We start from the raw sequence: 24791 nt of genomic DNA, 5'->3' as shown, positions 1-24791 counted from the left end.
GTCTTCAAAAAGACGGAAAAATAAAAGAAAAAGGGAGCATGACCCACAGTGCCTAGTATAAGTAAGTATAGCACAGCAAATGTTGATGGGTTTTGTTTTCTGAAATAAATCCAATATTATAAAATAGGGCAAAATTGGGATTTTTTAAAATCAAAGATTATTTTAGATTTGTCAGCTCAGTGAGAGAAAGTCACTGGGATGAATATCTTTATAAAACAAAAATTCTATTACTAATGTCAAAATACCTTTATTTATAACTTCACTTCTTGTTGGTATATTTTCTTAAATAAAGGCATATGTGTTTTTGAAAAATAGTAATATTTTGCTATGAGCCCTATAGGCTAGCCTTAATATTCTCAGTGAGTCTGGTATCAACATCTCTTAAGTAGAAAAAACATATTTTCATATCTGTAAAGGGCAGAGAAGTCCTTGGAACATTATCAGAAAAATATTGGTATCTCCCTTGTTGCATTTACTTGCCTTTTAATCAAGACGAATTTCAAGGAGGAAGACAGATGTTTCTGTACTTTGTTTTTATTTAAATGTGCCACTTGGGATTTGAAGCTTCTGCACTTCTTCTGTTTGTTTGGATTTTTTTTTTTTGCATGGCTTGATCCCAAAAAAACGGAACAAAAATTTAGTGAAAGCTTTGTTGTTTGCAGTTGCAGGGTGCTACAAGAATTACTGCAAATCCCTGATGTCTCTCTGTCTGCCCTCATTTCTCCTATTTTTAGTAATAATGAAAGCAGTCGTTTTAGAGAACTGTGCTTGTGTTCATTTTCCTGAACCCCTTCTAGACACCATTTGCCTGAAGCAATGGCAACCAGCCACAGCAGAAGCCCTAGAGCAGGGATCCCCAAACTACGGCCCGCGGGCCGCATGCGGCCCCCAGAGGCCATTTATCCGACCCCTGTCGCACCGGAAGGGGCACCTCTTTCATTGGTGGTCAGTGAGAGGAGCACATTGACCATCTCATTAGCCAAAAGCAGGCCCATAGTTCCCATTGAAATACTGGTCAGTTTGTTGATTTAAATTTACTTGTTCTTTATTTTAAATATTGTATTTGTTCCTATTTTTGTTTTTTTTAACTTTAAAATAAGATACGTGTAGTGTGCACAGGGATTTGTTCAGTTTTTTTTATAGTCCGGCCCTCCAACGATCTGAGGAACAGCGAACTGGCCCCCTGTGTAAAAAGTTTGGGGACCCCTGCCCTAGAGTGTAGACTCAGACTTCATCTTTCTAAAATGCTGCTACTTTGAAATCTGCATGCACATTGAAGAGGAAATTAAAAGGGCCCTGTATACCTCCACTTTAGGAAGTCCAACCTTTCAAGGCATTAACGTGTCTTTTGAGTGAGCAATGGATGGAAGCACAAACAGATACTGCACTGCAGGCAGAGGGAACAAGGTATGAAAAAATCATGTGAGACAGACAATGGACAGGCTTATTTGAAGAGGCTACAAAGCAACCAGTAATGCCAATTTAATGCGATTACATGTTAATACAACAAGTGAAACACATCGAAGGCTGCTCAGATTACACTGGCTGGGGTGCAGACTTTTATTTAAGAGATTCCTAAAACACAAAGGGAGGCTTTGAAACAGTGATAGGTACCTGGCACGATTCTGAAAAGCCCTGGAAAACCTAGGTAAATGCCTAGAGAAAATTTTAGGGATGATTCCATCAAGCTCAGACACCTTGGGCCTGTCCCTATGTGGGCAAATTCCTGAGGCATTGAAACTGGTTAAAATCAATGACAGCTCATTCTGTTGTTTGCTGTTGTGTTTACAGGCAAACCTCAGAGATACTGTAGGTTTGGCTCCAGAAAACTGCAATAAAGTGAGCTGTAATCTTCTTGCTGGTGGAAGGTCTTGCCTTGTATAAACTACTACAAAAAACCAAAGACCACTGCTCTTTAAAAAAAAAAAAAAAGAAAGAAAGAAAAGGCATAGCACTGCAGGCATAAGAAGTGATTTCCTAAAACTAAAATGCATATGGAAAAATATGTCATTCAATTTTAACATAGTTCTATTAATATTTGTTGAACAACTACTGGGAGCATGGCCCTCTTCTAGGCATTGTATAGAAATCAAACAGGAATAAAGCAATTCTTATTGTCATGGTTTATATATTTTAACGGAAGGAAGTCAGGGGTAGGAAAAGAGGGAATGTCACCAACCCAAGTGACTCTAATATGAACAAAATAAAAATTGCTTTTATTATATACCTTTAGCAGACCCTCTTAGTATCAATCTCAGAATCACTCCAAAAAGAACCTTAAGAAATTAACCCTTGTTGTTTAGGACTAAGTGTAACTCAGTCCATCCAGACAAGGTTCTAGGACTTATTCAAGTTCATTAGCCTTAGGTTGTCAAATAAAAAATGACAAGAGCCAATACAAAATAGCTGTCTAGTGTGGACGAATAAAAATTATTCCTTTTTTTATTAGATTGGCAAAAAAATAGATTTTTTGGCATGCTGCAGAATTTTAGTAATTAGCTTATGTGTGCCATGAGATGACAGTGCTTGAAAATCACTGGGTTAGAGAGTGGTGGAGTGACACATTGCACATGGTGCTTCTGGAAGGTTAGATGTGATTAGAATAAAATCTTGACCATTTTGGGGGAGCTGAGAAAGTGGGCATCTTCAGCCTAGTCTAAAAATGGACGACTTGAGTAAGCTTCTATAAGGAAGAAAAAAATGGTCACTGGAACATTGTACAGTCTTGACACTTTTCAAACTTAAATCTGACTGTCGTTTTTTCTTGCTTAAAGTTGCCCAGTAGTTTACCCTCAGCTTGGAGCAGAAGCTGTGATCTAACCGTGCCTGCCTCTCTGGCCTGTCTCCAGTTACTCCCCTCTTTGCTCAATAATCTGTAGCCGTCTGAATCTGGAATACCAGACTCATTCCCATCTCAGGGCCGTGCACTTGCTGTTTCCTCTGCCTGGACTTAACTCTTTCCCCATATTTTCGTGATTCTTGTTCATTTAAATCTTAAAGATACCTCCTAACACAGGCCTTCTGTAGTCATCCAGCCTTTGTGATTACTTTGTGATAACTGAATTCTATTTCCAACAGAATCTATTACTTACTACTGTCTGAAATAATTTTATTTGTTTATTTATTAGCTGTTTTTTCTAGAAATCAGGAATTTATTTTGTTAGCTGTGGTATCCCTGATAACAGGGCCTGTAACTTACATACTAGGGGCTCTGTATGCTCTGAATATTAGACGACCAGTCCCCAATATGCTGCACGGAGAATTAGAAATTGGCTTCTAGATTTTATGTTACGTTGCCCTCTGATGGGGTGATGAAATTGAAACCTACTACTCTTCCTTGTTTTTGTCTCCTTTGTGGAGGGCGTACACACACACACACACACACACACGCATACACTTGAGCATTTTGAGTTTTTTACCCCACAAATGTGAAGCTGCTTTTACTTTTACTGTTAAATTTATGTTTTACACTGGAAAAAAAGTACGTTGAATTTTGAAATGAGGTCTTTTCCAGTCACTGCCATGGTTTTGAGTTGTCAGAGTTTTAACTTCTCTTCATACAACAAATAATTACAGTATTCATTTAGAAATGGCCCCCAGGCAAAGTCATGAGTCTCAAATTTTATTTTTCTTCAGTTAATTCAGCCAATATGAGAGCATCCAAGACCTCTAGTGCAGTGGTCCCCAACCCTTTTGGGCACGGACTGGTTTAATGTCAGAAAATATTTTCACGGACTGGCCTTTAGGGTGGGACGGATAAATGTATCACGTGACTGAGACAAGCATCAAGAGTGAGTCTTAGATGGATGTAACAGAGGGAATCTGGTCATTTTTTAAAAAATAAAACATCGTTCAGACTTAACTATAAATAAAATGGAAATAATGTAAGTTATTCTTTCTCTGCGGACCAGTACCAAATGGCCCACGGACCCATACCAGTCCGTGGCCCAGGGGTTGGGGACCACTGCTCTAGTGCATTGTATAGTCTTCGGGGAGCCCTTAAAGTGGGCACTCATGCCTTAAGCTGTTGTTGTTCTCTAAGTGTTCTTTGGACAGGTAACATCAGCATCACTGAATCAGAATCATGGGGGTGGAGTCCGGCAGACCCTTCAGATGATTCTGAGGCACACCAAAGTTTGAGAAGTCATGGTTTAGTAAATGTTAGAGGTTCAAGGTAACATGACCCTGCAGGTCCGCCAAATGGCATTAATTATTAGCCCGATAAACCCACCTCCTTTTTGGTCACTGAATTTGACTGGTTCACCAACATGAGGCTGTAAAGTTATTTGGAAGATTGATTGCCACATATTGACTTTGTCTTGTTTGCATTTCTCTAAATCTGTCACTGTATTGATTTGTCAGGACACTTACTAGCAACAGACTGTGATTTTTTTTTTTCTTTTCCTTTTTGCATTCATGGCTCTCTTGAGTTATGGTCAGCTAGGTCCTTTTGCTTTTCTGCATAGATTTCTCTAGGTACCGGGCATGCCATTCATATACTTCTAATGAGGGAGGTGTCACTGCTGGGTCACATGGGACCTTCAGGAGCATTTAGTTCACCCTAGTTTGGTTTACAGGTAGGGAAATGAGCCCGCATGAGGTCGTGCTTTGCTTACAGTCAGCAGCACAGCTCAAGAGTGGTAGAGAAAGATTTCAGTCTCCCGACTCCCTCCACTGCACCAGGATTCCCGCAGGGGGATGGGATGGTGCGAGCTGCAGTTTGCTCTCTGCCTGTGGGTAATTTCTTTCTGAGTGGTTTTCTTTTTTTTTTTTTATTTAAAGAAAAAAAAGCAAACAGTAAAAAGTAGGAAGTTCTCATTGCAACTAATAAAAATGTCCAAAGAGAATAAAAAAAAAAAGTTTTGAGAAGTTTGGTATGGAGGAAATAACCTGACATTAACTGTTTTAATTATAGTTGTAGCATTGGGCTTATCAGTGTGGGAAGAGGGAACATTTGAGCCTTACAGGGAAGTGGGATATAGACAACAAGATGACCCTTTTCCTGAATCTTCCTGTTCAGGCTGCAGTCTAGTGACTGCTTGTGTGATCCCAATAGTAGTCACGGAGAGGGGCCTGAATTCCGTAAGAGACATGGGTCCCAAGCCCAAGTACTGCCAAAGTTAGTGGTGTGGTGTCCTACAATGGGTTATTGAACCTTCCTGGCCATCACGTTCTAGTATGTGGGTATAATAATGCCCATGCTGCCCATCCTGAGAAGAAAATGTGTCATTGTAGTTAAGAGCTCAGACTCATGGGACCCAGAGTTTCTAGGTTCAAATTCTGGCTTCTTAATTCACTGGTATGACAATAGGCAACTTACTTATCCTTTCTGTGGAATGGGCATAATTAAATTAACTATTTCAGTGTTACTGGCATTAGGGTTCTGGGGTTCATTCCCCAAGACAGAAATTGAGAGGGAACCCCAGAGAAATTTCCAGAGTTAAGCTGATGCTTGAGTACAGGGAGGCAACTCAGAGGAAAGGAAGGTGCTCTGATCCAGCTCAGGGGATGGCTCTCCATGGCTGCTTTTCTAAGTGGGAGGCAAGGTGGGCTTTTGTGAAAAGGCAGACCTGTGAAGTGTTTGGGGAGTGAATTTTTCATGTCAGAGTGAGGTTGCTTCCTCCTCCTGCCAGGTTGCTTGGCAGTTGTATCTGCACCTGTATTGTGGAGGCAAGATGGTGATATTGCTCATTACCACCACGCCAGCAAGGTCATATAGTGGCCAAAGCTTGATCAGCTGCCCATGTGGATCAGTTGTTTAAGTAGGCAGTCAGAAGAGCAATAAAATCAGATACCTCTGCATTTTTCAGTTGGGAATGAAGGGGTGGTGACTTATTGCATTCCTTCTAGCCACCTGGCCTCAACCTGGCTTCCTGGCCACCCCGTATTTTCTGTTCTGGGCCCAAGTCCCTATACAGTCTCACTTTCCCCTGAGAGATTTTATCCTTCCTGTTCTTAAAGGTTTAGAGTTGGAAGTCTCTTCTGTAACTACTTTCTGCTGAACAAGGGCCTTATCCCTATACTTGAGAGAAATACAATTCTCTTACTCTCTGATCTAAAGAGTAGTAAGGGCCTGGGTCTTCCTTGTCTGGGATGGGCTGGAAACCTTGCATGACTATCACTTTATGTGGAACTGTTGCAATCTGGAAGAGACAAACTTTATGAGAAGGTTACAGAGGTAAGGACCAAATAATAGTAGAAGTAGAAGGGCCACCAGGGGCTCCAAAAGGGGAAGGAACCAGGTAAGCAGTGTAGGTAGCCTTTAATGGTTTCCCAGACTTAATTTGGATTTCCAGGGTGTACTCCTTTTAACTGGGTAGCCTGTTGTGACGATTTCTCCAAAGGTTACATTATGTTGTCCAGCTGAAGTCTGTAATTGCAAGGCTCAGAAAAAATAAAAAGGTTACTTTTCAATAATTCCAAGGCAAAGGATGGGAGAAAAATGAAACAATAGCTCAGAGGACTGCAGCCAAACACTTTCATTAGGAAAAATCAGGATCCAGTCTGTCCACAGGTGAAAAAAATAAAAATTTAAAGATAATCAATTGGCCAGAATCTAAGAACTACAATTGTGTATTATGGTTTCTATTGAATCATCCTGTTTGTTATGAAAGTATGACAAGAATAGTAATTGATCATATAGGCTTTTTTGAATCTGGAATTTTATAAGACGTTTCCAGATTGAACTTTAATTAGTCTTTCAGGGCTAAGAAGCCAAACCACATAGTTGCCATCGCAATACCAAAGATTTGAGTGAACTCTGGTTCTCCAGGTTTCCCAAAATGCCTTGAGGCTCTTCCTTTGCCATCTCCCAGGAAAGTAACCTTTGTTCTTTACCAGGAAAGACTGCTGTGAACCACATAAGGAAGATTCCAGGTTGCTTTTCCAGGGGTGTTTATCAGCCTGTAAATCAGTCTTAATTCCCTACAGCTCTCTAGTGAGATCCAGAGTCCTTGCATGTTTCCTTTTTTCTTTTTTTTTTTTTAATTTTATTTTTAATGGGGCGACATCAATAAATCAGGATACATATATTCAAAGATAACAAGTCCAGGTTATCTTGTCTTTCAATTATGTTGCATATCCATCACCCAAAGTCAGATTGTCCTCTGTCACCATCTATTTAGTTTTCTTTGTGCCCCTCCCCCTCCCCCCTTCCCTCTTCCCCCCCCCCCCCCCCGTAACCACCACACTCTTATCAATGTCTCTTAGTTTCACTTTTATGTCCCACCTACGTATGGAATAATGCAGTTCCTGTTTTTTTCTGATTTACTTATTTCACTTCATATAATGTTATCAAGATCCCACCATTTTGCTGTAAATGATCCGATGTCATCATTTCTTATGGCTGAGTAGTATTCCATAGTGTATATGTGCCACATCTTCTTTATCCAGTCATCTATTGACGGGCTTTTTGGTTGTTTCCATGTCCTGGCCACTGTGAACAATGCTGCAATGAACATGGGGCTGCATGTGTCTTTACGTATCAATGTTTCTGAGTTTTTGGGGTATATACCCAGTAGAGGGATTGCTGGGTCATAAGGTAGTTCTATTTGCAGTTTTTTGAGGAACCACCATACTTTCTTCCATAATGGTTGTACTACTTTACATTCCCACCAACAGTGTATGAGGGTTCCTTTTTCTCCACAGCCTCTCCAACATTTGCTATTACCTGTCTTGTTAATAATAGCTAATCTAACAGGTGTGAGGTGGTATCTCATTGCAGTTTTGATTTGCATTTCTCTAATAACTAAAGAAGATGAGCATCTTTTCATCTATCTGTTGGCCATTTGTACTTCCTCCTGGGAGAAGTGTCTGTTCATGTCCTCTTCGCATGTTTCTTTCAAAGATGACATTTCAGTCAATGCCACATCAAGAGTTTCCAAGTGTGTCCTATTATAATAAGAGAAAACTTTCTTTTGAATTTATGCAAACAATCATATTGCCATGAAAATAATAATATTCATTCAGAGACCCCACATTTCTGGAGTTATCAAGTAGGGAGAAAAATAGAAATTTTTGTTTGTTTGTTCTTTTATTCAGTGAGAGGAGCAGAGGCAGAGAGACTCCCGCATGTGCCCTGACCAGGATCCACCGGGCAAGCTCACTAGGGGGCGGTGCTCTGCCCATCTGGAGTGTTGCTCCGTTGCTCAGCAACCAAGCTCTTAGTGCCTCAGGCCGTCCTCAGTGCCTGGGGCCAACTCGCTCCAATTGAATCATGGCTGCAGGAGGTGAAGAAAGAGAGAGAGAGAAAGAGAGAAGTGAGAGGGCAACGGGTAGAGAAGCAGATTCTGTGTGCCCTGACTGGGAATCAAACCCAGGACATCCACATGCTGGGGCGATGCTCTACCACTGAGCCAACTTGCCAGGGCCAGAAATGTTCTTATATGGCTTACAAACACATAATTTACCAAACTGCTCTAAGTCATAGGTAGTTTAGGAGAAAACAAGTTCCTTTTATCTAGAAGACAGAAATATTTAAAAATCAGCAATATTTCCAACAAAAAGTTATAAAAATAATTATCCTCAGTTCATTCAGTCCTGTATAATTAATTCCTGCCTGTCTTGATCCTTTGTCAGCATTTTATGAATCCAGTTTATTCCTTAGAGCTTTATAAATCTTCATCCAATTTAAAGGTATGATCTGAAAGTATATTCTCAGAAAAACTCTTATTTTAGAATAACTTAGAGTCCTTTCCGTGTATCTTTCTGAAGATGAAACATATTCACAGAAGCTTTAAAGTAAACAATGATTGTAAATGTTAAAAGTTAAAACGACATAGTTGTATATCTGATTATAATGCAGTTGACAAATAAGTTTGCTTTTCTGTAACATATTTTAATATAACAAGAATTACAAATGAGTATTGAGTCAGGACTTTGTAGACTCCTGGAGATTTTTATATAGTCTCCAATATATAATATCCATTTAATAACAAAAATATATGCACACAGATGCAACACAACTATTTCCTTAGCTGACAAAGTTTCCTGTGCAATTCAAGCATATCAAATAGAACTAATTAATTTGTTCAAAACTTCTCCCTGCAAGGAGAGAAAGAGAAAACAAATCCTTTGAGATGTTACAGAGGCCCATTGGAACAACCCCAAACCATTTCTAGGTTAAGAAAAATGTCTTCTTTTTCAGTTCAAAGAACCTGGAAAGTTTGTCAGACATACTCACCAAAATGATCATATATCATTAGGAAACAATGTTAAATTATTTATTTACCCAAAGTGACAATAAAAAGGTTTAAATAAAAATGCAGGTTAGCAAAACTGTAGTTCTTAGGATTCAGAAGGTTGTTTTAGTAAGTAACAAAGGGTCTAATTAAAACAATATGACATGTATTTTAATAAAATAGAATCTGTGCTTTCTAGGCAGAAATATTTTTATAATCTTATCTGAATGGAACAATAAATATAGGAAAAGCTTTGTTTTTTAACAGAATGAAAAAGAACCAAGCTCGCATTCTGCATTTGCTGACTTGATATTTAAATTCATTTACTTAAATTTTAATCTTATTTAAACTGTAGTATATAAAATTTCCTCAAGATTTTTTTCACTGACCTTCTGTAACTTTTCTAGTACCTCTTAGTTTGTCTCTTTACTCATTCAGAAACAACCAACCTTATTTTAAGACAAACCTCACTCTTTTAATTCTTTCAAAAAATTATTTTCATATCATATGCCTTCTGTCACTAAAAACATAGTTTCTTTCCAACTGAATTAGAAACCTGAACTCTTATAAACTTTAATTTTTAGTGACAACTAAAAAGTAGGCAATTTGTATTCTTTAGATTGATACATTATGAATACATTTAATAATTTTCTAAAGAATATATTTCTCATAGCACTTTTTTTTGAGAGAGAGAGAGAGGAACATCGAGCTGTTTCTGCATGTACCCTGATGGGAGAATTGAACCAGCAACCTTCATGCTCCGAAATGATCCTCAACCGAGCTCTCCGGCTAGGGTCATAGCACAATTTTTTAATGTGGCACAAAATATGTTTACCAGTGGACCCAAATGTCTTTAGTTTCTTTATAATAAGCATTATGAATAATTAATGTTTTATTATTTTATCTTTTTGGAAATGTTCAAGACATTCAGTGAATACCAGTCATTTAATTTAGTTAGCAAAGGTTTCAAGTTACCAGAGAGATTTATAAGACAATTTAATTACATAAACACTATAATTATCGCTAAAGAGTTAACCTAAGAGAAACTTTTTATCCCACTTATATTTAACTTACTAGGTTTAGATTACTTATGAAGTAACTTACTAAGTTTAGATTATTTATGAAAATTTTACTATACCAAGTTATTTTTCTGGCTGATGATTTTGCCACAGAAATAACATGAACTTATTTAACTAATAAACCCAGGTAGAATAAAAGTATTATTTAATTCTGATGATATTAAAGGTTTGTCTAGCCTGACCTGTGGTAGCGCAGTGGATAAAGCGTCAACCTGGAAATGCTGAGGTTGCCGGTTCGAAACCCTGGGCTTGCCTGCTCAAGGCACATATGGGAGTTGATGCTTCCAGCTCCTCCCCCTTCTCTCTCTCTGTCTCTCCTCTCTAAAATGAATAAATAAAAATTAAAAAAAAAAAGGTATGTCTATTTAACCAAATCAAACCCAAACCAGCCCAAATCATGTGATTCTGAAAAGTATTTGGGTTAGCCTGTTACTAATTTAAGATTTTGCTCAGTTGACCACAGCTTTGCATGCTGTAAGAATTTCTTTAGAGCCATTTAAAAATTATAGCCAATCATACGTAGAGTGTATTCTGTTATCTCTGAGAGGCCTGGGATCCTCCCCTTCAAGGGCGCCTCTTAAGGTGGACTTGTTGATAAACACAAACAACAGGAAATGGAAAGTGAAGATGAACAATAAAGTTAGAAAGCTCAGAGGGTAAGAGCAGCTTCAGAATACCCACATCTAAAGCATCCCAGAGGATGATGGCACTGGCAGCAGCCTGAGCACAGGATGATTCCTGCCCTGCCAGGTGTCTGGAGACAGATTGGGGGAGGAGTAGAAGCCTCAGATGCCATTTTACGCCTGTGTTTGATCCCCTCAATGAGAGCAAACTGCAAAAATGAGATATTTTCTCTTTCTGGGTGGCTGCAGCAAGCAAGTTATGGGTTAAACTGACTGGGAACTGAACTGGGATTGTGATGGTAAGAGTACCAGGTCCTAACCATTAGAACCCAGGGAAGCGGGTGGAACTCGGAACATCCGCCACCTGCATGCCTCTCTGGGCACCGCCAAAAAATCAGGGGACTGTGCTCTGGACAGGCTACCTTTGCCAGCTGCTTTGACATGTACAAGCCCGAAGAGTGTGTGACATCCCCAAGCCTCTAGGAACTGCCCAAGAGGCTGGGGAAGAGAGCAGTGCTTTTACGTTGTCAACTCTCACAAAGGAGTTTGCTGTGGTCACCAAGACCTGTGGTTCCTAAAAGTCAAATCATTTAAAAGAACATCAGCATACAACATGTCTCTCTCACATACATTCATATACCCCTCACCCCCAACATACTGTACTTTCAGATTTAATTTGCTAGCTCTACACTAAATTCAAAACCAATTTGTTACCATATTTCCCCATGTATAAGATGCACCTTAATTTTGGGGCCCGAAATTTGGGGAAAAAAAGTGTTACATAAAGTTATTGAACTCAAGTTTTATTCATCATAAAATTCATACAACTCCTCATCACGGTCAAAACTCCCATCTATTGATATTATCTTGTCCTCATCTGTGTCTGATGATGAATCACTGTCTTCATATATTGCCTTGTCCTCAGTTCATCTATGGCATTTGAAATGCCACAACCACTGTATAAGATGCCCAATTTGTAGACCCCAAATTCTTCAAAAAAGGGTGTGTTTTATACATGGGGAAATACATTAAAACAAAACTCCAAGGCTAGGTTGAGACATTGATTGAACAAATAACAGATACAGTTCCAGTAATCAACTACCTAATTTCCTCACTGCAAAATGAAAATGCTGTTGGTCAGCTAAGCCTGACCAGTGGTAAGCACTACAGGTCCGTCCCTGGAAAAATCCATCTAGGCAGATGCTTGGACAGAACCTGAAGAGGTTGCTACTGGTCAGGGATCCCTGAACTGCAGGCAGAAAGCCCATTCAGGGCTGTTCCTTTACGGTCAGTATTGTTTTTTGATCCGAGAATATTGGGGCTAGGCCACATTGTAAAAGAAAACTAATTTATATTTTATTCTTTTAGTATTGAAGAGAGTAGGCTATAAGTCAGTCTCATCAAGTGGAAGCAAACACACACACAAAACAGAAACAGAACACAAAAACAAGCTAACCTCTGAGGTGGGACTGGGACACAACCTTGGGAGTGACTTGAACCAAGACGCTTAGAGCAGAGGGAAGCAGTTGTCTGCCTACGGGCATAACTTCTGTGGTGGAAGTCGGACCCTGCCTTGGGACTGGAACTTGACCTCAAGAGTCAGATCCAAGACACTCATGCTGGGACAGAGGGTGCAATCCATCTGTCTGCCACTGTAACTGCAGTGAGACTTTAACTCAACTGTGGTGGTAGAACTCGAACCAAACCTCAAGAACTGCAGTGGGACTTAAACCCACTTTCAGGGACATAAGGACAAGACAAGACAATCATATGAGAGAAAAAGACCACCCACTTTCAGGGACATAAGGACAAGACAAGACAATCATATGAGAGAAAAAGACCAACAGTCTAGGAAAGAAAATCTATCTGGGCAGGAGGAGAGGGCTAGAGATGGGGTGGGAGACACACTCACCGATCACACTGATGCTGAATCAGAGGTTCAGGTTTGACTGCTCATCAAGTGCAGTGAGGCCAACTTGTGACTTGTTTTCTCTCAGCTTTGTCCTGCTGCTATAGGGACACATAGAGTGCCATAAATGTTACCATCATTAGGATTGTTGGGCTCGCTAAGATAGAGATTGAGGAAACCCTGGAAAATTTTCCAGACATTTTATTAAATTTATGCTGGAGCGCAAGGGAGGCAGCACCAAGTAAAGGAAGTCCTCTGAAGGGGCTCAGGCTGGCTCTGCTCGGCTGCTTTTATAAGCTGGGGACAAAGTGGGCTTGCATGAAAAGACAGGCTTGCATGAAAAAGGCTTGCGCAAAAAGACAAGCTTGCGCAAAAAGGCGGGCTTGCGCAAAAACGTGGCTTGTGCAAACGTTGGCTTGTGAGTGGAATTTTTCTTGTCAGGGCATGTTTCTTCTTCTGTTGGGTTGCTTGGCAACTGTCTCTGCACCTGCACTACGAGGGTAAGATGGTGGCATTGCTCATTATCGCCACCCTATGAGGGTCATATAGCGGCTAAGCCGTGATCGTCTGCGCATGTGGGTCAGTATTTTAAGCAGGCATTTAGAAGGAAGATAAAATCAGCTACCTTCCTTTTTTGAGTAGAGAATGAAGGGGTGGTTACATCTTGCATTCTTTCTAGCCACCTGGTCTCAACTTGGCTTCCTGGCCAGTCAGTATTTTCTGTTCCTGGGCCCAAGTCTCTGTACTGTCTCAATAGGATTGATGGGAAGATTGAATTAGTCTATGTGAAATGCTTAGGGCAGTACCTGTTATTTAGTTAAGTGCTATGTATTATTACTGTTTTTTTACTATTACTATTTTAAGAGATGAGATTTTTGTAAACATGTTCTCAGATAATTCCATCAGTTGATAACAGGACTGGGCAAATACAGGGTTCTTATGCAGTAATCAGTGGAATTTCTCTAACATCCAGCTAATGCCTGGGCCCTGCTGTGATAAGAAGCTGGTTTTGATGCCCAGGGAGGGCAGGCCTAAAGCCTCTGATACTGCACAGTTGTTCAGAGTGGTGTGGCTGGCGGAAACACAGTGGAGACTTCTCAGTTTTGCTTTCGGGTATTTATGTATGAACCATCCTAGGAGATGAAAATCTTAATAATCTTCCAGCCTGACCTGTGGTGGCGCAGTGGATAAAGCGTCAACCTGGAAATGCTGAGGTCGCTGGTTCGAAACCCTGGGCTTGCCTGGTCAAGGCACATATGGGAGTTGATGCTTCCAGCTCCTCCCCCCCCCTCTCTGTCTCTCCTCTCTCTCTCTCCCTCTTTCTCTCCCTCTCCTCTCTAAAATGAATAAATAAAAAAAAAATTAATAATCTTCCAGAAAAAGTTCATAGACTTTCATTTGGTTTTTATTGTTTAGCTAGGTTTCTTTCTGTCTTGCCTTTTCAGTAATTAGAATTATAATAAGCATCTTGGTGATGAAATTGTCAACTCCTAAAGCTAAACAATCAAGATATTTTAATTATATAGCAATGATTGGCAGACTTTGGATAGCTTTCCTCCTCTTTTGGCTTAAATCAATGAAACTTTCTACTATGCTGTTTATTTCTGAGTAGTCTGTTTTTGGGAGGGATTAAGGTGATGAAGGGCTTTTTCATTGGCCCGTAAAGGGACTGGGGTTCAAGAATTTGAGAATTATCATGTTATCTTTATGTTTAAATGAACTTTTTCATTTTCTTTATTTTTATCCCTTTCCTCTGTAACCTTTGTTCATGGTCTGTTCTTCTTCAAGTTAAAGATTATGTTTTATTTCTCGATGTATTCCAGTTCTTTTTTATCCGGGTCCTAATATACATGATATAATGTCTGGTGCATACTAGGCTCTCAACTACAGTTTGTTGAATGAATATTATGGATGTGTCCGATTATTTCTTCAAGTGGCCTTTTTGGAAATCTCACCTGAAGGCTTAAGTAATTAATATTATGGTGACCTAGCATCTGCCCAGGTACTCCTAAATATGCACTGATGCATCTTTACATTACTCATCTGAAGTATCCAAATTCCAAGGCACTCATGGCATGTCATGGCTGTTATAGCTTGTATCTCCCTAGGATCATTGGGAGATAGGGAAGTAACAGCTGGAGAGATCAAGGACAGATAATTAAAAGCATCATTCAAGACTACAATGCAGTTATAGTGGGAGAAGACATTTGGGAGGTGCTCCCATGCTTCTATGACCTCAGATGCCAAAAGAAAATAAAATGATTAAAACTCTAAAAGGAAACCCAGATCAGGCTGGCTATGGGTAATGAATGCTGACTTAGACAGGATAACATTTCTTTGATGCCTGAGGGTCATGATTAGTGACTTATTTCTAATGTGTGTTTGTTTTTATTTTTATTTTTAGCATTGCAGTGTCGGGATGGTTATGAGCCCTGTGTAAATGAAGGAATATGTGTTACCTACCACAATGGGACAGGATACTGCAAGTAAGTTTTTCTCTGCTTTTTTTCGTCACAAATTTTATTTTCCCTCAATAGAACACTAGACAAAATTCAGTTCTATTTTCAATACTTCTGTGAAATATTATGGGCTCTCTAACTTTTCTTATGTAGTTCTTGTGTGGATGAGGATGGAAGGATGCGATTATGATATGAATGGCTAATAAGAACTCCTTATTGCCTTGTTGTTATCTTTTTCATTGTGAAAAGACTTTTCTGTGAATATTTTGAAAGACTAAGCTAGTTTTTAATTAACTAGGCTAGTTTATACATACTGAGTACATTCTCTTACATTTTTCAGTTTAAGGCAAACCTGTAGAATCACTTGTCAACATGTTAGTGATGATCTTGTGTTTAAGTCAAACTAGATAGATATTAACTTTTAATTCTGTTTAGTATGCACGGATATGACAGTATGAAACTCTTCCTTGGTAGTATACACACTCAGAAAGAGACTGTGCTGGAGGAGGACACACACATACTTGTGAGGATGGGGTGAGGCAGGGCTGTGTCATGTGGTTTTAAAAGAATAAGGATGAAGCAGAGGCTAGTTTTCAAGAGTGTTTCTTTTCTTTTTCTCCAACCATCTAGTCTAGCCATATTTTTTGTTTGTTTGAGGAAGCCTGTGAGATAATCTCATAAAAATAGCTTTTCGCCTGACCTGTGGTATTGCAGTGGGTAAAGTGTTGACCTGGAACGCTGCGGTTGCTGGTTTGAAACTCCAGGCTTGCTGGTCACGGCACATGCTAGAAGCAAACATTACTAGTTGATGCTTCCTGCCCCACCCCTTTCTCTTTCTCTTTCTCTTTCTCTCTCTCTCTCTCTCTCTCTCTCTCTCCCCCTCCCTCCCTCCCTCCCTCCCTCCCTCCCTCTCCCTCTCTTTCATCTCTCTCTCTCTAAAAGAAAAGTCAATAGTAAATAGCTTTTCTAGATATCCTATGATCTTTATTTTCCTTCTAACTCAATTGAAAAATTCTTATAGGAATATGTGCTCATTCTGTTTATATCATAGAAAATAAGATTTAATAATATGAAATTTATCTTCTTTAATACTTTTATGAGAGATATATATATTTTTTGTTTTTTGCTTTGGTACAGGTGTTTGCTTAATAAACTTTTTAAGGGAGTTTATCCAAAATGCTTTTGTTTCTTCTCTGGACGTTTAATCAAATACCATCAAGACAGTAATGACATTTGTTCCCATCAAGTTCATGCTGACCAGAGTCTAGGTTCTTTAATGTCATAAACACGAGTTTCCCCAAGTCAGAAAAAAATTTCTTCACTGAAATGAAAATATTTTAAGCTCTAATGACAGTGAGGCTTAATAATAGGTTGTTTGGATTGGAATAAAGATAACATTGGGAATGAATTATTTTATGTAACCGATTATGTGGGGTTTACTTAGTTTTCCTAGCTGGAAAAAAGCCACCCCAAAATATGTGATGCATTCTCCCCCACAGAATGGAAACAACTGGAGATAATAAGGGAAGGAACTTAATACCTTAGAATCAGCTGCTGAAATCTTGTTTCGTCCCTTTTTGGCATCTGGTGTCTTAGTTACTTCCTTTATTCTATTATTCAGCTCTCTTGTGATAGTTAACCCATTACATTATGATCATTTATTGATGTATTTGTTTTTTCTATTAGGTTGATGTATTTGTTTTTCCTACTAGGTTGATGTATTTGTTTTTCCTCCTGGTCTTATGCATCCTTGTGTAGTTGTAATGTCTGGCATGTAGCTAGTGCTTAGTAATGTGTTTCTTGAACCAGAAATGCTCAGTAGACATCATCATTTACATTAAAAAAAAATCTATTTGTCTTAAGAAACTGGTCTTATCCTCTAAAGATTTTATTTGCTTCACATGGCATGTAGGGTGGTAGTACTGTAAAAGGAGGGGATTTAGTTTACTTTCAAACTACAGTACTTGGAGATAATTCATCTTGATGACTTACATAGGAGAATTTTGAATAGGTTTAATAGTCAACCTTACATACATGTGATCTGACATGGAGAGAGATGGTTCTAGAGCACTTACTAGGAGAAGACACTAAGGGTCACTTTTGGGAGGAAACAGATTTATGGGCTGCTGTTCTCCAATGCTTCGACCAAGGTGAGAGAGACAAAATTGCCCCCATTTTCTTGAAGAAGTACTGCTAGGGAACAGGGAACTCACTTTGTGGGGGACATAAACAGAGCTGCCCAAAATCTGTCCCTGGATACTGGTTAATTGTTGATGGGATGGGTTGTGTATGGGTCTAGTTCTGGGTGGGTCCCTCAGATGTCCTCCAAGCCTGTTGTGAGGGAAACAGCTCCCTGAGAATGATCTAAGTAAGAAAAAACAAAAACAAGTGAGGCCATCCTTTTGGGAGACAAATACGAACAACAAAACTTGGGCAAAAAGAGTGTTTCTCAGCCTCCATACAAGTCATATTAGCGTCGGTAGGAGGTCAGTGTCAGCATAAGTGGACACAGGAAAAACAGGCAAGAACAGTATCAGGGAGGCTAAGTCAGGCATCCCTACAATCCCATGCCAATCTCTGTAGAATGTTAAGCAAACTTTTAAGCAAAAATAACATCTACTTAGCAGACCTTTCGATATTCTTCATCAACTTTGCCTTTTCCCTGGGGAAAGACGGTAGGTAATCCAGCTTGTTCAGTAAATATTATTTTCACAAAATTGTAAATGAATATTAGAACACTTAGAAGGTTTATAAGAATTACATCAGAAATGCAGGGCATATCATTATCTTTTTATTCATGAGATTGCTTAGTAGATTAAAAAAAGAAAGTTAAAGCCAAATTCCTTTGGGGGGGGAGTGGAAATTAATGGAAAATGTTTTAAAGTAACAGGTATCTGATTATCTGTTTCAAGAGCATAATGCTGCTAAAACAGATTCAGCTAAAATATAATGGTTGTTTACAGAAATTATAGAAATCCTTGATAAGATCACATTGAGGGATGAGGATAAGTACTTGTGAAAGTTAGTTTTGTACACAGTTTAACTATTTTTTTTTTTCTCACTGTTAGGAGCCTAAGTAGTCAATCAGTCTGTGATTAGATTGGGATGCCAGACAAGAAGAACCTGTGTAATCTTGCATAAAACTCAATTATTGCTTCTAAATAGCTGTTGTCGGATCTTAGTAAAGCCCTCTCACTTCAGAGAGATGAGACATTTCATTCTCTCCCATGCCCTACTGGGAGGTGTAACTATATAATTAAGTTTAGCGGTCATTAATCACATTGAAGTAGTTTGTCTCAGACTTTCAATATAAACCATTCCAAATCCCAGTTTGATTAAAAATCATGAGCAATTCATGTTCACTAGAATTTGGGTGTGGGTGATGTTTTTTTTGTTTTTCTTTTTTCTGAAGCTGGAAACGGGGAGAGACAGTCAGACAGACTCCCGCATGCGCCCGACTGGGATCCACCTGGCACGCCCACCAGGGGGCGACGCTCTGCCCCTCCGGGGCGACCCTCTGTCGCAACCAGAGCCACTCTAACGCCTGGGACAGAGGCCAAGGAGTCATCCCCAGCGCCCGGGCCATCCCTGCTCCAATGGAGCCCTGCTGCGGGAGGGGAAGAGAGAGACAGAGAGGAAGGAGAAGGGGAGGGGTGGAGAAGCAGATGGGCGCTTCTCCTGTGTGCCCTGGCCGGGAATCGAACCCGGGACCTCTGCACGCCAGGCCGATGCTCTACCACTGAGCCAACCGGCCAGGGCCTGGATGATGTTATGATTTGTAAAATTCATAAAGTGTTTATTTTCATGCCATGTTTATCATAATTATTTAAAGTTCTTATCTGCCAATTCTTAACATCTGGTTTGTCTTTAGGTGTGTTTCTATCAATAACTTGTTCTCTCAACTATGGATACAGTTTTCCTTTACTTCATATTTATGGTAGTTTTTATTATTTACTGGGCCTTGTGGGTGATGCATCTTATATTGATAGTTTATCTTCCACTAAAGAATGTTGAGTTTTGTTCTAGCAGGCAGCTACATTTACTGGAAGATTACCTTGATCCTATGAAAGACTTGGTTTTAGGCTTTGCTATGGTGGGTCTGTTTTGCCCTTAGTCCAATGGTTTAAGTCTTAGTCCTGGGATATGAGTCTTACTCCCAATGTATGACTCCTAAGGAGGTTCAGTGGAAATGTAAGGTGTTTCCCAAAACCCAGGGTGTTTCCCTAGCACCTCCAATTTGTTAGCACTTGAATTCAAACCTCCCATTCCCTAGAACCATGCTCAGCCTTTCAGCCTTCCAACTCTTGCTTTCTACTTGGGTTCCTAAATATCATCTTTTTCATGCATAGTCAGGAATCATTTAAGGAATTGAGTGGAGTTGCATGCATATTTTAGGACTACCCCCTCTGTGGTGTTGTCTTTTCTAGGCTCTTCCAGATGTTTTGACAGTTCCAGACTCCTTGGATTGCTCAGCCAGTCCATTTTCTGCTTGCATTCTGTTGCTTTTCTGCTACAGGGCCTGGGGGACACCTTCAGGGAAAAAGCTGTGTGCATGTAGGTTTTATATAGTTTGCTTTTCTTTTTTTGAGGCCCATATCCCTTCTAGTTTTTGCCTGCTTGTGGTTGCTCTCTGGTACTTTTTTTTTCTTAAGTGAGAAGCAGGGAGGCAGAGACACAGACTCCCGCATGTGCCTGACCAGGATCCACCTGGCAAGCTCACTAGGGGGCGATGCTCTGCCCATCTGGGGCCCTTGCTCTGTTGCAACCAGAGCCATTTTAGTGGATGAGGCAGAGGCCATGGTGCCATCCTCAGCATCCGGGCCAACTTGTTCCAGTGGAGCCATGGCAGTGGGAGGGAGAGGGTTGGAGAAGCAAAAGGTTGCTTCTCCTGTGTGCCCTGACCAGGAATTGAACCTTGAACTTCCACATGCCAGGCTGTGCTCTACCACTGAGCTCACCAGCCAGTGCTGCTCTCTGGTACTTTCAATATTTTGTCCAGAGTTTTTAATTATTAAAAGCAGTAGAGTTGTTCTGATATGTTACTTGCTAGTAGTTTTAATGATAAAAATTATAGTTATAAAGTAGTCTTTCAAGATGATCTGGCCCTGGCTGGTTGGCTCAGCGGTAGAGCGTTGGCCTGGTGTGCGGGGGACCCGGGTTCGATTCCCGGCCAGGGCACATAGGAGAGGCGCCCATTTGCTTCTCCACCCCCCCCCCCTTCCTCTCTGTCTCTCTCTTCCCCTCCTGCAGCCAAGGCTCCATTGGAGCAAAGATGGCCCGGGCGCTGGGGATGGCTCCTTGGTCTCTGCCCCAGGCGCTAGAGTGGCTCTGGTCTCAGCAGAGCGACACCCCGGAGGGGCAGAGCATCGCCCCCTGGTGGGCAGAGCGTCGCCCCTGGTGGGCATGCCGGGTGGATCCCGGTCAGGCGCATGCGGGAGTCTGTCTGACTGTCTCTCCCCGTTTCCAGCTTCAGGAAAATACAAAAAAAAAAAAAAAAAAAAAAATGATCTGCATACCCCTAACAAGGTAACTAGCAAACTGTTTGTTAAGTAGTGGAAAGACACCACAAGTTACACAGGTTCCTGTGGATTGGGGGTCACATTTGAGAGTCCCCACTTTCTGCCAAAGTAGCTAACTAAAAACAACGTTTTAAAGTAAATCATTATAAATATGTTATAAAATACAACTTTGTGTCACATTTTACCTAAAATTTGTCTACTAGCTATAAGAAACATTAGTTTTTCATGACTATTGACTTTCCTTGCTAGGATTAGGGAGTAAAGGTGGTGGTCCAGGCCTCCTAAAACCACCCAAGAAAACTGGAGGAGTTGCTTTGTACTGTAAATAGGTTTCTGTGTAGTCAGGGTCTGCAGAGGCCCTTGGAATCTTCCAGAGCTGTCTCAGAGCAGAGGAGATATCAGCGGTGTTTGTGCTGTGATGGTGCTCCCCTAGGAAGGCATTTTACAGTCACGGCTTTCCCCTCTCACGTACCTTGTTAGTGTGCCCAGCGCTGTTCTGGGGCAGTGTAGATCAGAGGTGTATTGGGAGAAACACCAGCTGCCCAGTCCCTTTCTCCTCCTGCTCTGCTGAAGCTGGCTCTGCCCTCACAGTTCTTTCAGGTGAGGTTCCTTGTTTAACAGAGCAGCACATCAAGTTTTGCTGGCAGGTGCTAGCAAAAGCCTGGCCACCTTTTCATAATTCTTTTATCTTTACCATCAAATGAAGAATGCTGCTTTTTTGGCTCACTACCTTTCACAGAGAGAGAGAGAGTGTGTGTGTTGAATGTGATGCTTAAGGAGTTATTCATGAATTACTTAGTGCACGCTGTTTATGTATACCGTATGTAACCATGTAATACATAACTCAAGTCTGTGGTCATAATTGATATTGTTATCACATTATTTCACAGTTCTTTGGGAAGCCATATAATTAATTATCAGTTGGTTAACCTGGACTTCTTAAAGAGTCTCATAAAGTCAGCTGTAAAATGACTGAGTGTGAACCGCCAGTGAATGGAGCTGGCACCAGGGTTAGGTGAGTGAGGCGTTTGTCTCAGGCATAAAGTTCAAGAGGGTGCCAAAAAACTCAGTAATCAAGATAAATAATATTTTTATGCAGTAGTTCACAAATCAAAATTAATTCAAAACACTATGATAAAAGATATCCAAATTTTATTTCTTTTAAAAAGATTTTACTTATGATTTTAGAGAGAGTGAATGGCAGGATGGCAGGGTGGGGAGTGGGAAGCATCAACTGATAGTTGCTTTTGTGTGTGCCTTGACTGGGCAAGCCCAGGGTTTCAAACCTGCGACCTCAGCATTGACACTATCCACTCTGCCATCACAGGTCAGGCGATATCCAAATATTAAGTAAAGAGGAGAGCAGTATTAATGATTTTTTTCTTTTGCTCCAGATTCCAGTATAGCTCAGTCTGCCACTGGTAAGTGGATTAAGGCATTTGGAAGTGCCCTGTCTGGTGACGTGGAGAGGACATAGGATTTTATGTCAGATAAACTTGATTCTCAGCTGTAATTCCTGTGGCCACTCAGATCTTTGACAAGTTAAAGAATATTTTGCTGGCTAATATTTATCAAGCACTTACTATGTGCTAGACTTTGTGCTCAATTAAATTTTTTACATGCATTTTAGTCCGCATGTAAAGTACTTAGTCTTATTATGTCTGTTTTATAGTGGAAACTCAGAAAGGTTAAATAACTTGCCCACAGTCACATAACTCTTAGGTAGCTGACCTCTTAGGAAATGTGCTTTCACTCTGAGTCTCAATTTGCCTACCAGTAAAATGGGGGAAAATTGCTTATTTTAAAGTGGTAGTTCAAACAGGACCTTCTATTAAGGAAATGTGGAACATCTGAAAGAATAGGAAAGGTGATTATTCAGCTAAGGGATATTGTTAAAACTCTATATAGTTCCTGATTTTAAAATTGAGACAGTAGGCCCTGGCCGGTTGGCTCAGCGGTAGAGCGTTGGCCTGGCGTGCGGGGGACCCGGGTTCGATTTCCGGCCAGGGCACATAGGAGAAGCGCCCATTTGCTTCTCCACCCCCACCCCCTCCTTCCTCTCTGTCTCTCTTTTCCCCTCCCGCAGCCAAGGCTCCATTGGAGCAAAGATGGCCCGGGCGCTGGGGATGGCTCCTTGGCCTCTGCCCCAGGCGCTAGAGTGGCTCTGGTCTCGGCAGAGCGACGCCCCGGAGGGGCAGAGCATCGCCCCCTGGTGGGCAGAGCGTCTCCCCTGGTGGGCGTGCCGGGTGGATCCCGGTCGGGCGCATGCGGGAGTCTGTCTGACTGTCTCTCCCCATTTCCAGCTTCAGAAAAATTAAAGAAAAAAAAAATAAAAAAAAATAAAATTGAGACAGTAATATTAGGTAGGCATAGGCATCTCAGAGAATACTAGGATATTGAACCTGCTTGTAAGCCACATGAGTGTACAGGGTTCAGGCTTGGCTAATGCCACATTCTTTGGAAGTGGCCTTTGACCTGAAATCTTAGTATAATTCCTGCAGATTAAATATAAGACGAGAGCAGTGAAGGTGGGGATAGAGGGTCTTGTCCTTTAAAATGCTCTTTAGCAGAGAAAACTGAATGAAAAAACTTGAAACTTCTCTCTTCTTCTTAATGGAAGATGAGCAAGTCCAGACAGATTTGAGGCAGCTGTGAACCCGAGTAGGGTCAGATTCAGTGACTTCTGATAAATGTTGTAGCCAGAGCAGAACCACAGGCCATTAAACATAGCACCTTATATTTGCATAACAAGTTCCAGGTATATGTCCTGTGAGGTTTCCTTGAGGACTTAGATCTGGACCTTCAACAGTATCATTCCTAAGTGAGTGACACATATCCTTGAAACATCCTCTTAAACAAGTATGTTAAGTGTTCCTTGGGAATTTTTCATAAGGGATATCTTGCTTATCAGCTTCTTGTCGATATATAACAACAGAATTCCCATATGCTTTTCACTAATTTTTATTTTTTAGGTTGGAACTTTTATAAACTTAAGTGTTAAGAGAGGGTGGTGCTTAGGCTAGGCCTGTGTTTTTTTTGCCTATCTTGGGTAACTGCCAATAAGTAAATCAGCTAATTTTGGCCTGCAAACCTGGCACAAAGAGACATTACTTGAACTAGACGTCTTTTAGCACAGTTCCCAGGTTAACCATAATCATGTGTATAGTGTCTTTCTTATTGTCCCATAGTGGTGTGTCAGCACTATTAATTCATTTAGGAATTATTTTGCCCCCTTTTTTGTTCTTGTGACTAAGCAGGATCAGAAATACTTCTCTTTCAGGATCTGGAGTAGCTTAATTAAATCCTTCATTTTAAATATTGGCTGTCCGTCTTTTATCAAGATTGAATACAGAGGGGCGGGGAATATCAGAATGTGATAAAAATGTGATTATCTAGAAATTTCCAAGTACTGTCTTCTCTGTTAAGCGAGCATAAATGTGTGTGTATGATGGAGGTTTCATTAAGCTTCCTCTCAGCATCCGTACCTAGGGACTTTGTAGTTGGGAATGAATTTTATGGTCTCCTTCACCCCACTGTGTATGTATTATGTGGGAATTTTGTTTCCATATTTGTATTAGCTACGTTTTACTTTACATCCCAATTTAAGGTATACCATAGTTTCTCTGGGGCTTCCCAAAGTTGTCTATGTTTTGCCATTGCCAGGAATCTTCACTAGTACTTTGTCCTTTGTGTCCAAAAATGTATCACTGATTCTTATACTGTTGCCTTCAGCCTGTCCTTGTTAATACAGTTATATTCTGTTTAAAATGTTCCTCTCCTAAACATGTCCTACTTGGATCTTTATGAAAAGGCCTTTATAAAAGAAAAGTGAAAGCAAAGACTAATAAAGGCATTATTTAAGTAACAGGTGATATTACTCAGTGAATACATCCAACTGGAATATTATAACCAATACTTTTCCCTCCCACAAGTATGAGGAGAAGGTAAGTAGGTGTTAATGAGAAAATAACCAGGTTAGGACTTCTAGAGAACAGTAGCATTTTGGGTACTGAGTCTCTATAG

The 24791-nt window shown here is 40.4% G+C and overlaps 1 protein-coding gene across 1 annotated transcript in view; it reads left to right on the top strand.

The window, feature by feature from the left end:
- The window catches only part of NOTCH2 (notch receptor 2), a 178130-nt gene that overhangs the window by 33838 nt on the left and 119501 nt on the right, over positions 1–24791 (top strand). The window contains exon 2 of the mRNA XM_066268137.1: positions 15195–15276. Within this exon, the coding sequence (XP_066124234.1) occupies positions 15195–15276 (82 nt within the window). The remainder of the gene's footprint in view (positions 1–15194; positions 15277–24791) is intronic.

The sequence above is a fragment of the Saccopteryx bilineata genome, chromosome 3 (assembly GCF_036850765.1).
Source record: "Saccopteryx bilineata isolate mSacBil1 chromosome 3, mSacBil1_pri_phased_curated, whole genome shotgun sequence".
Lineage (NCBI taxonomy): Eukaryota > Metazoa > Chordata > Mammalia > Chiroptera > Emballonuridae > Saccopteryx > Saccopteryx bilineata.
This window is presented reverse-complemented; position numbering and strand designations above follow the sequence as displayed.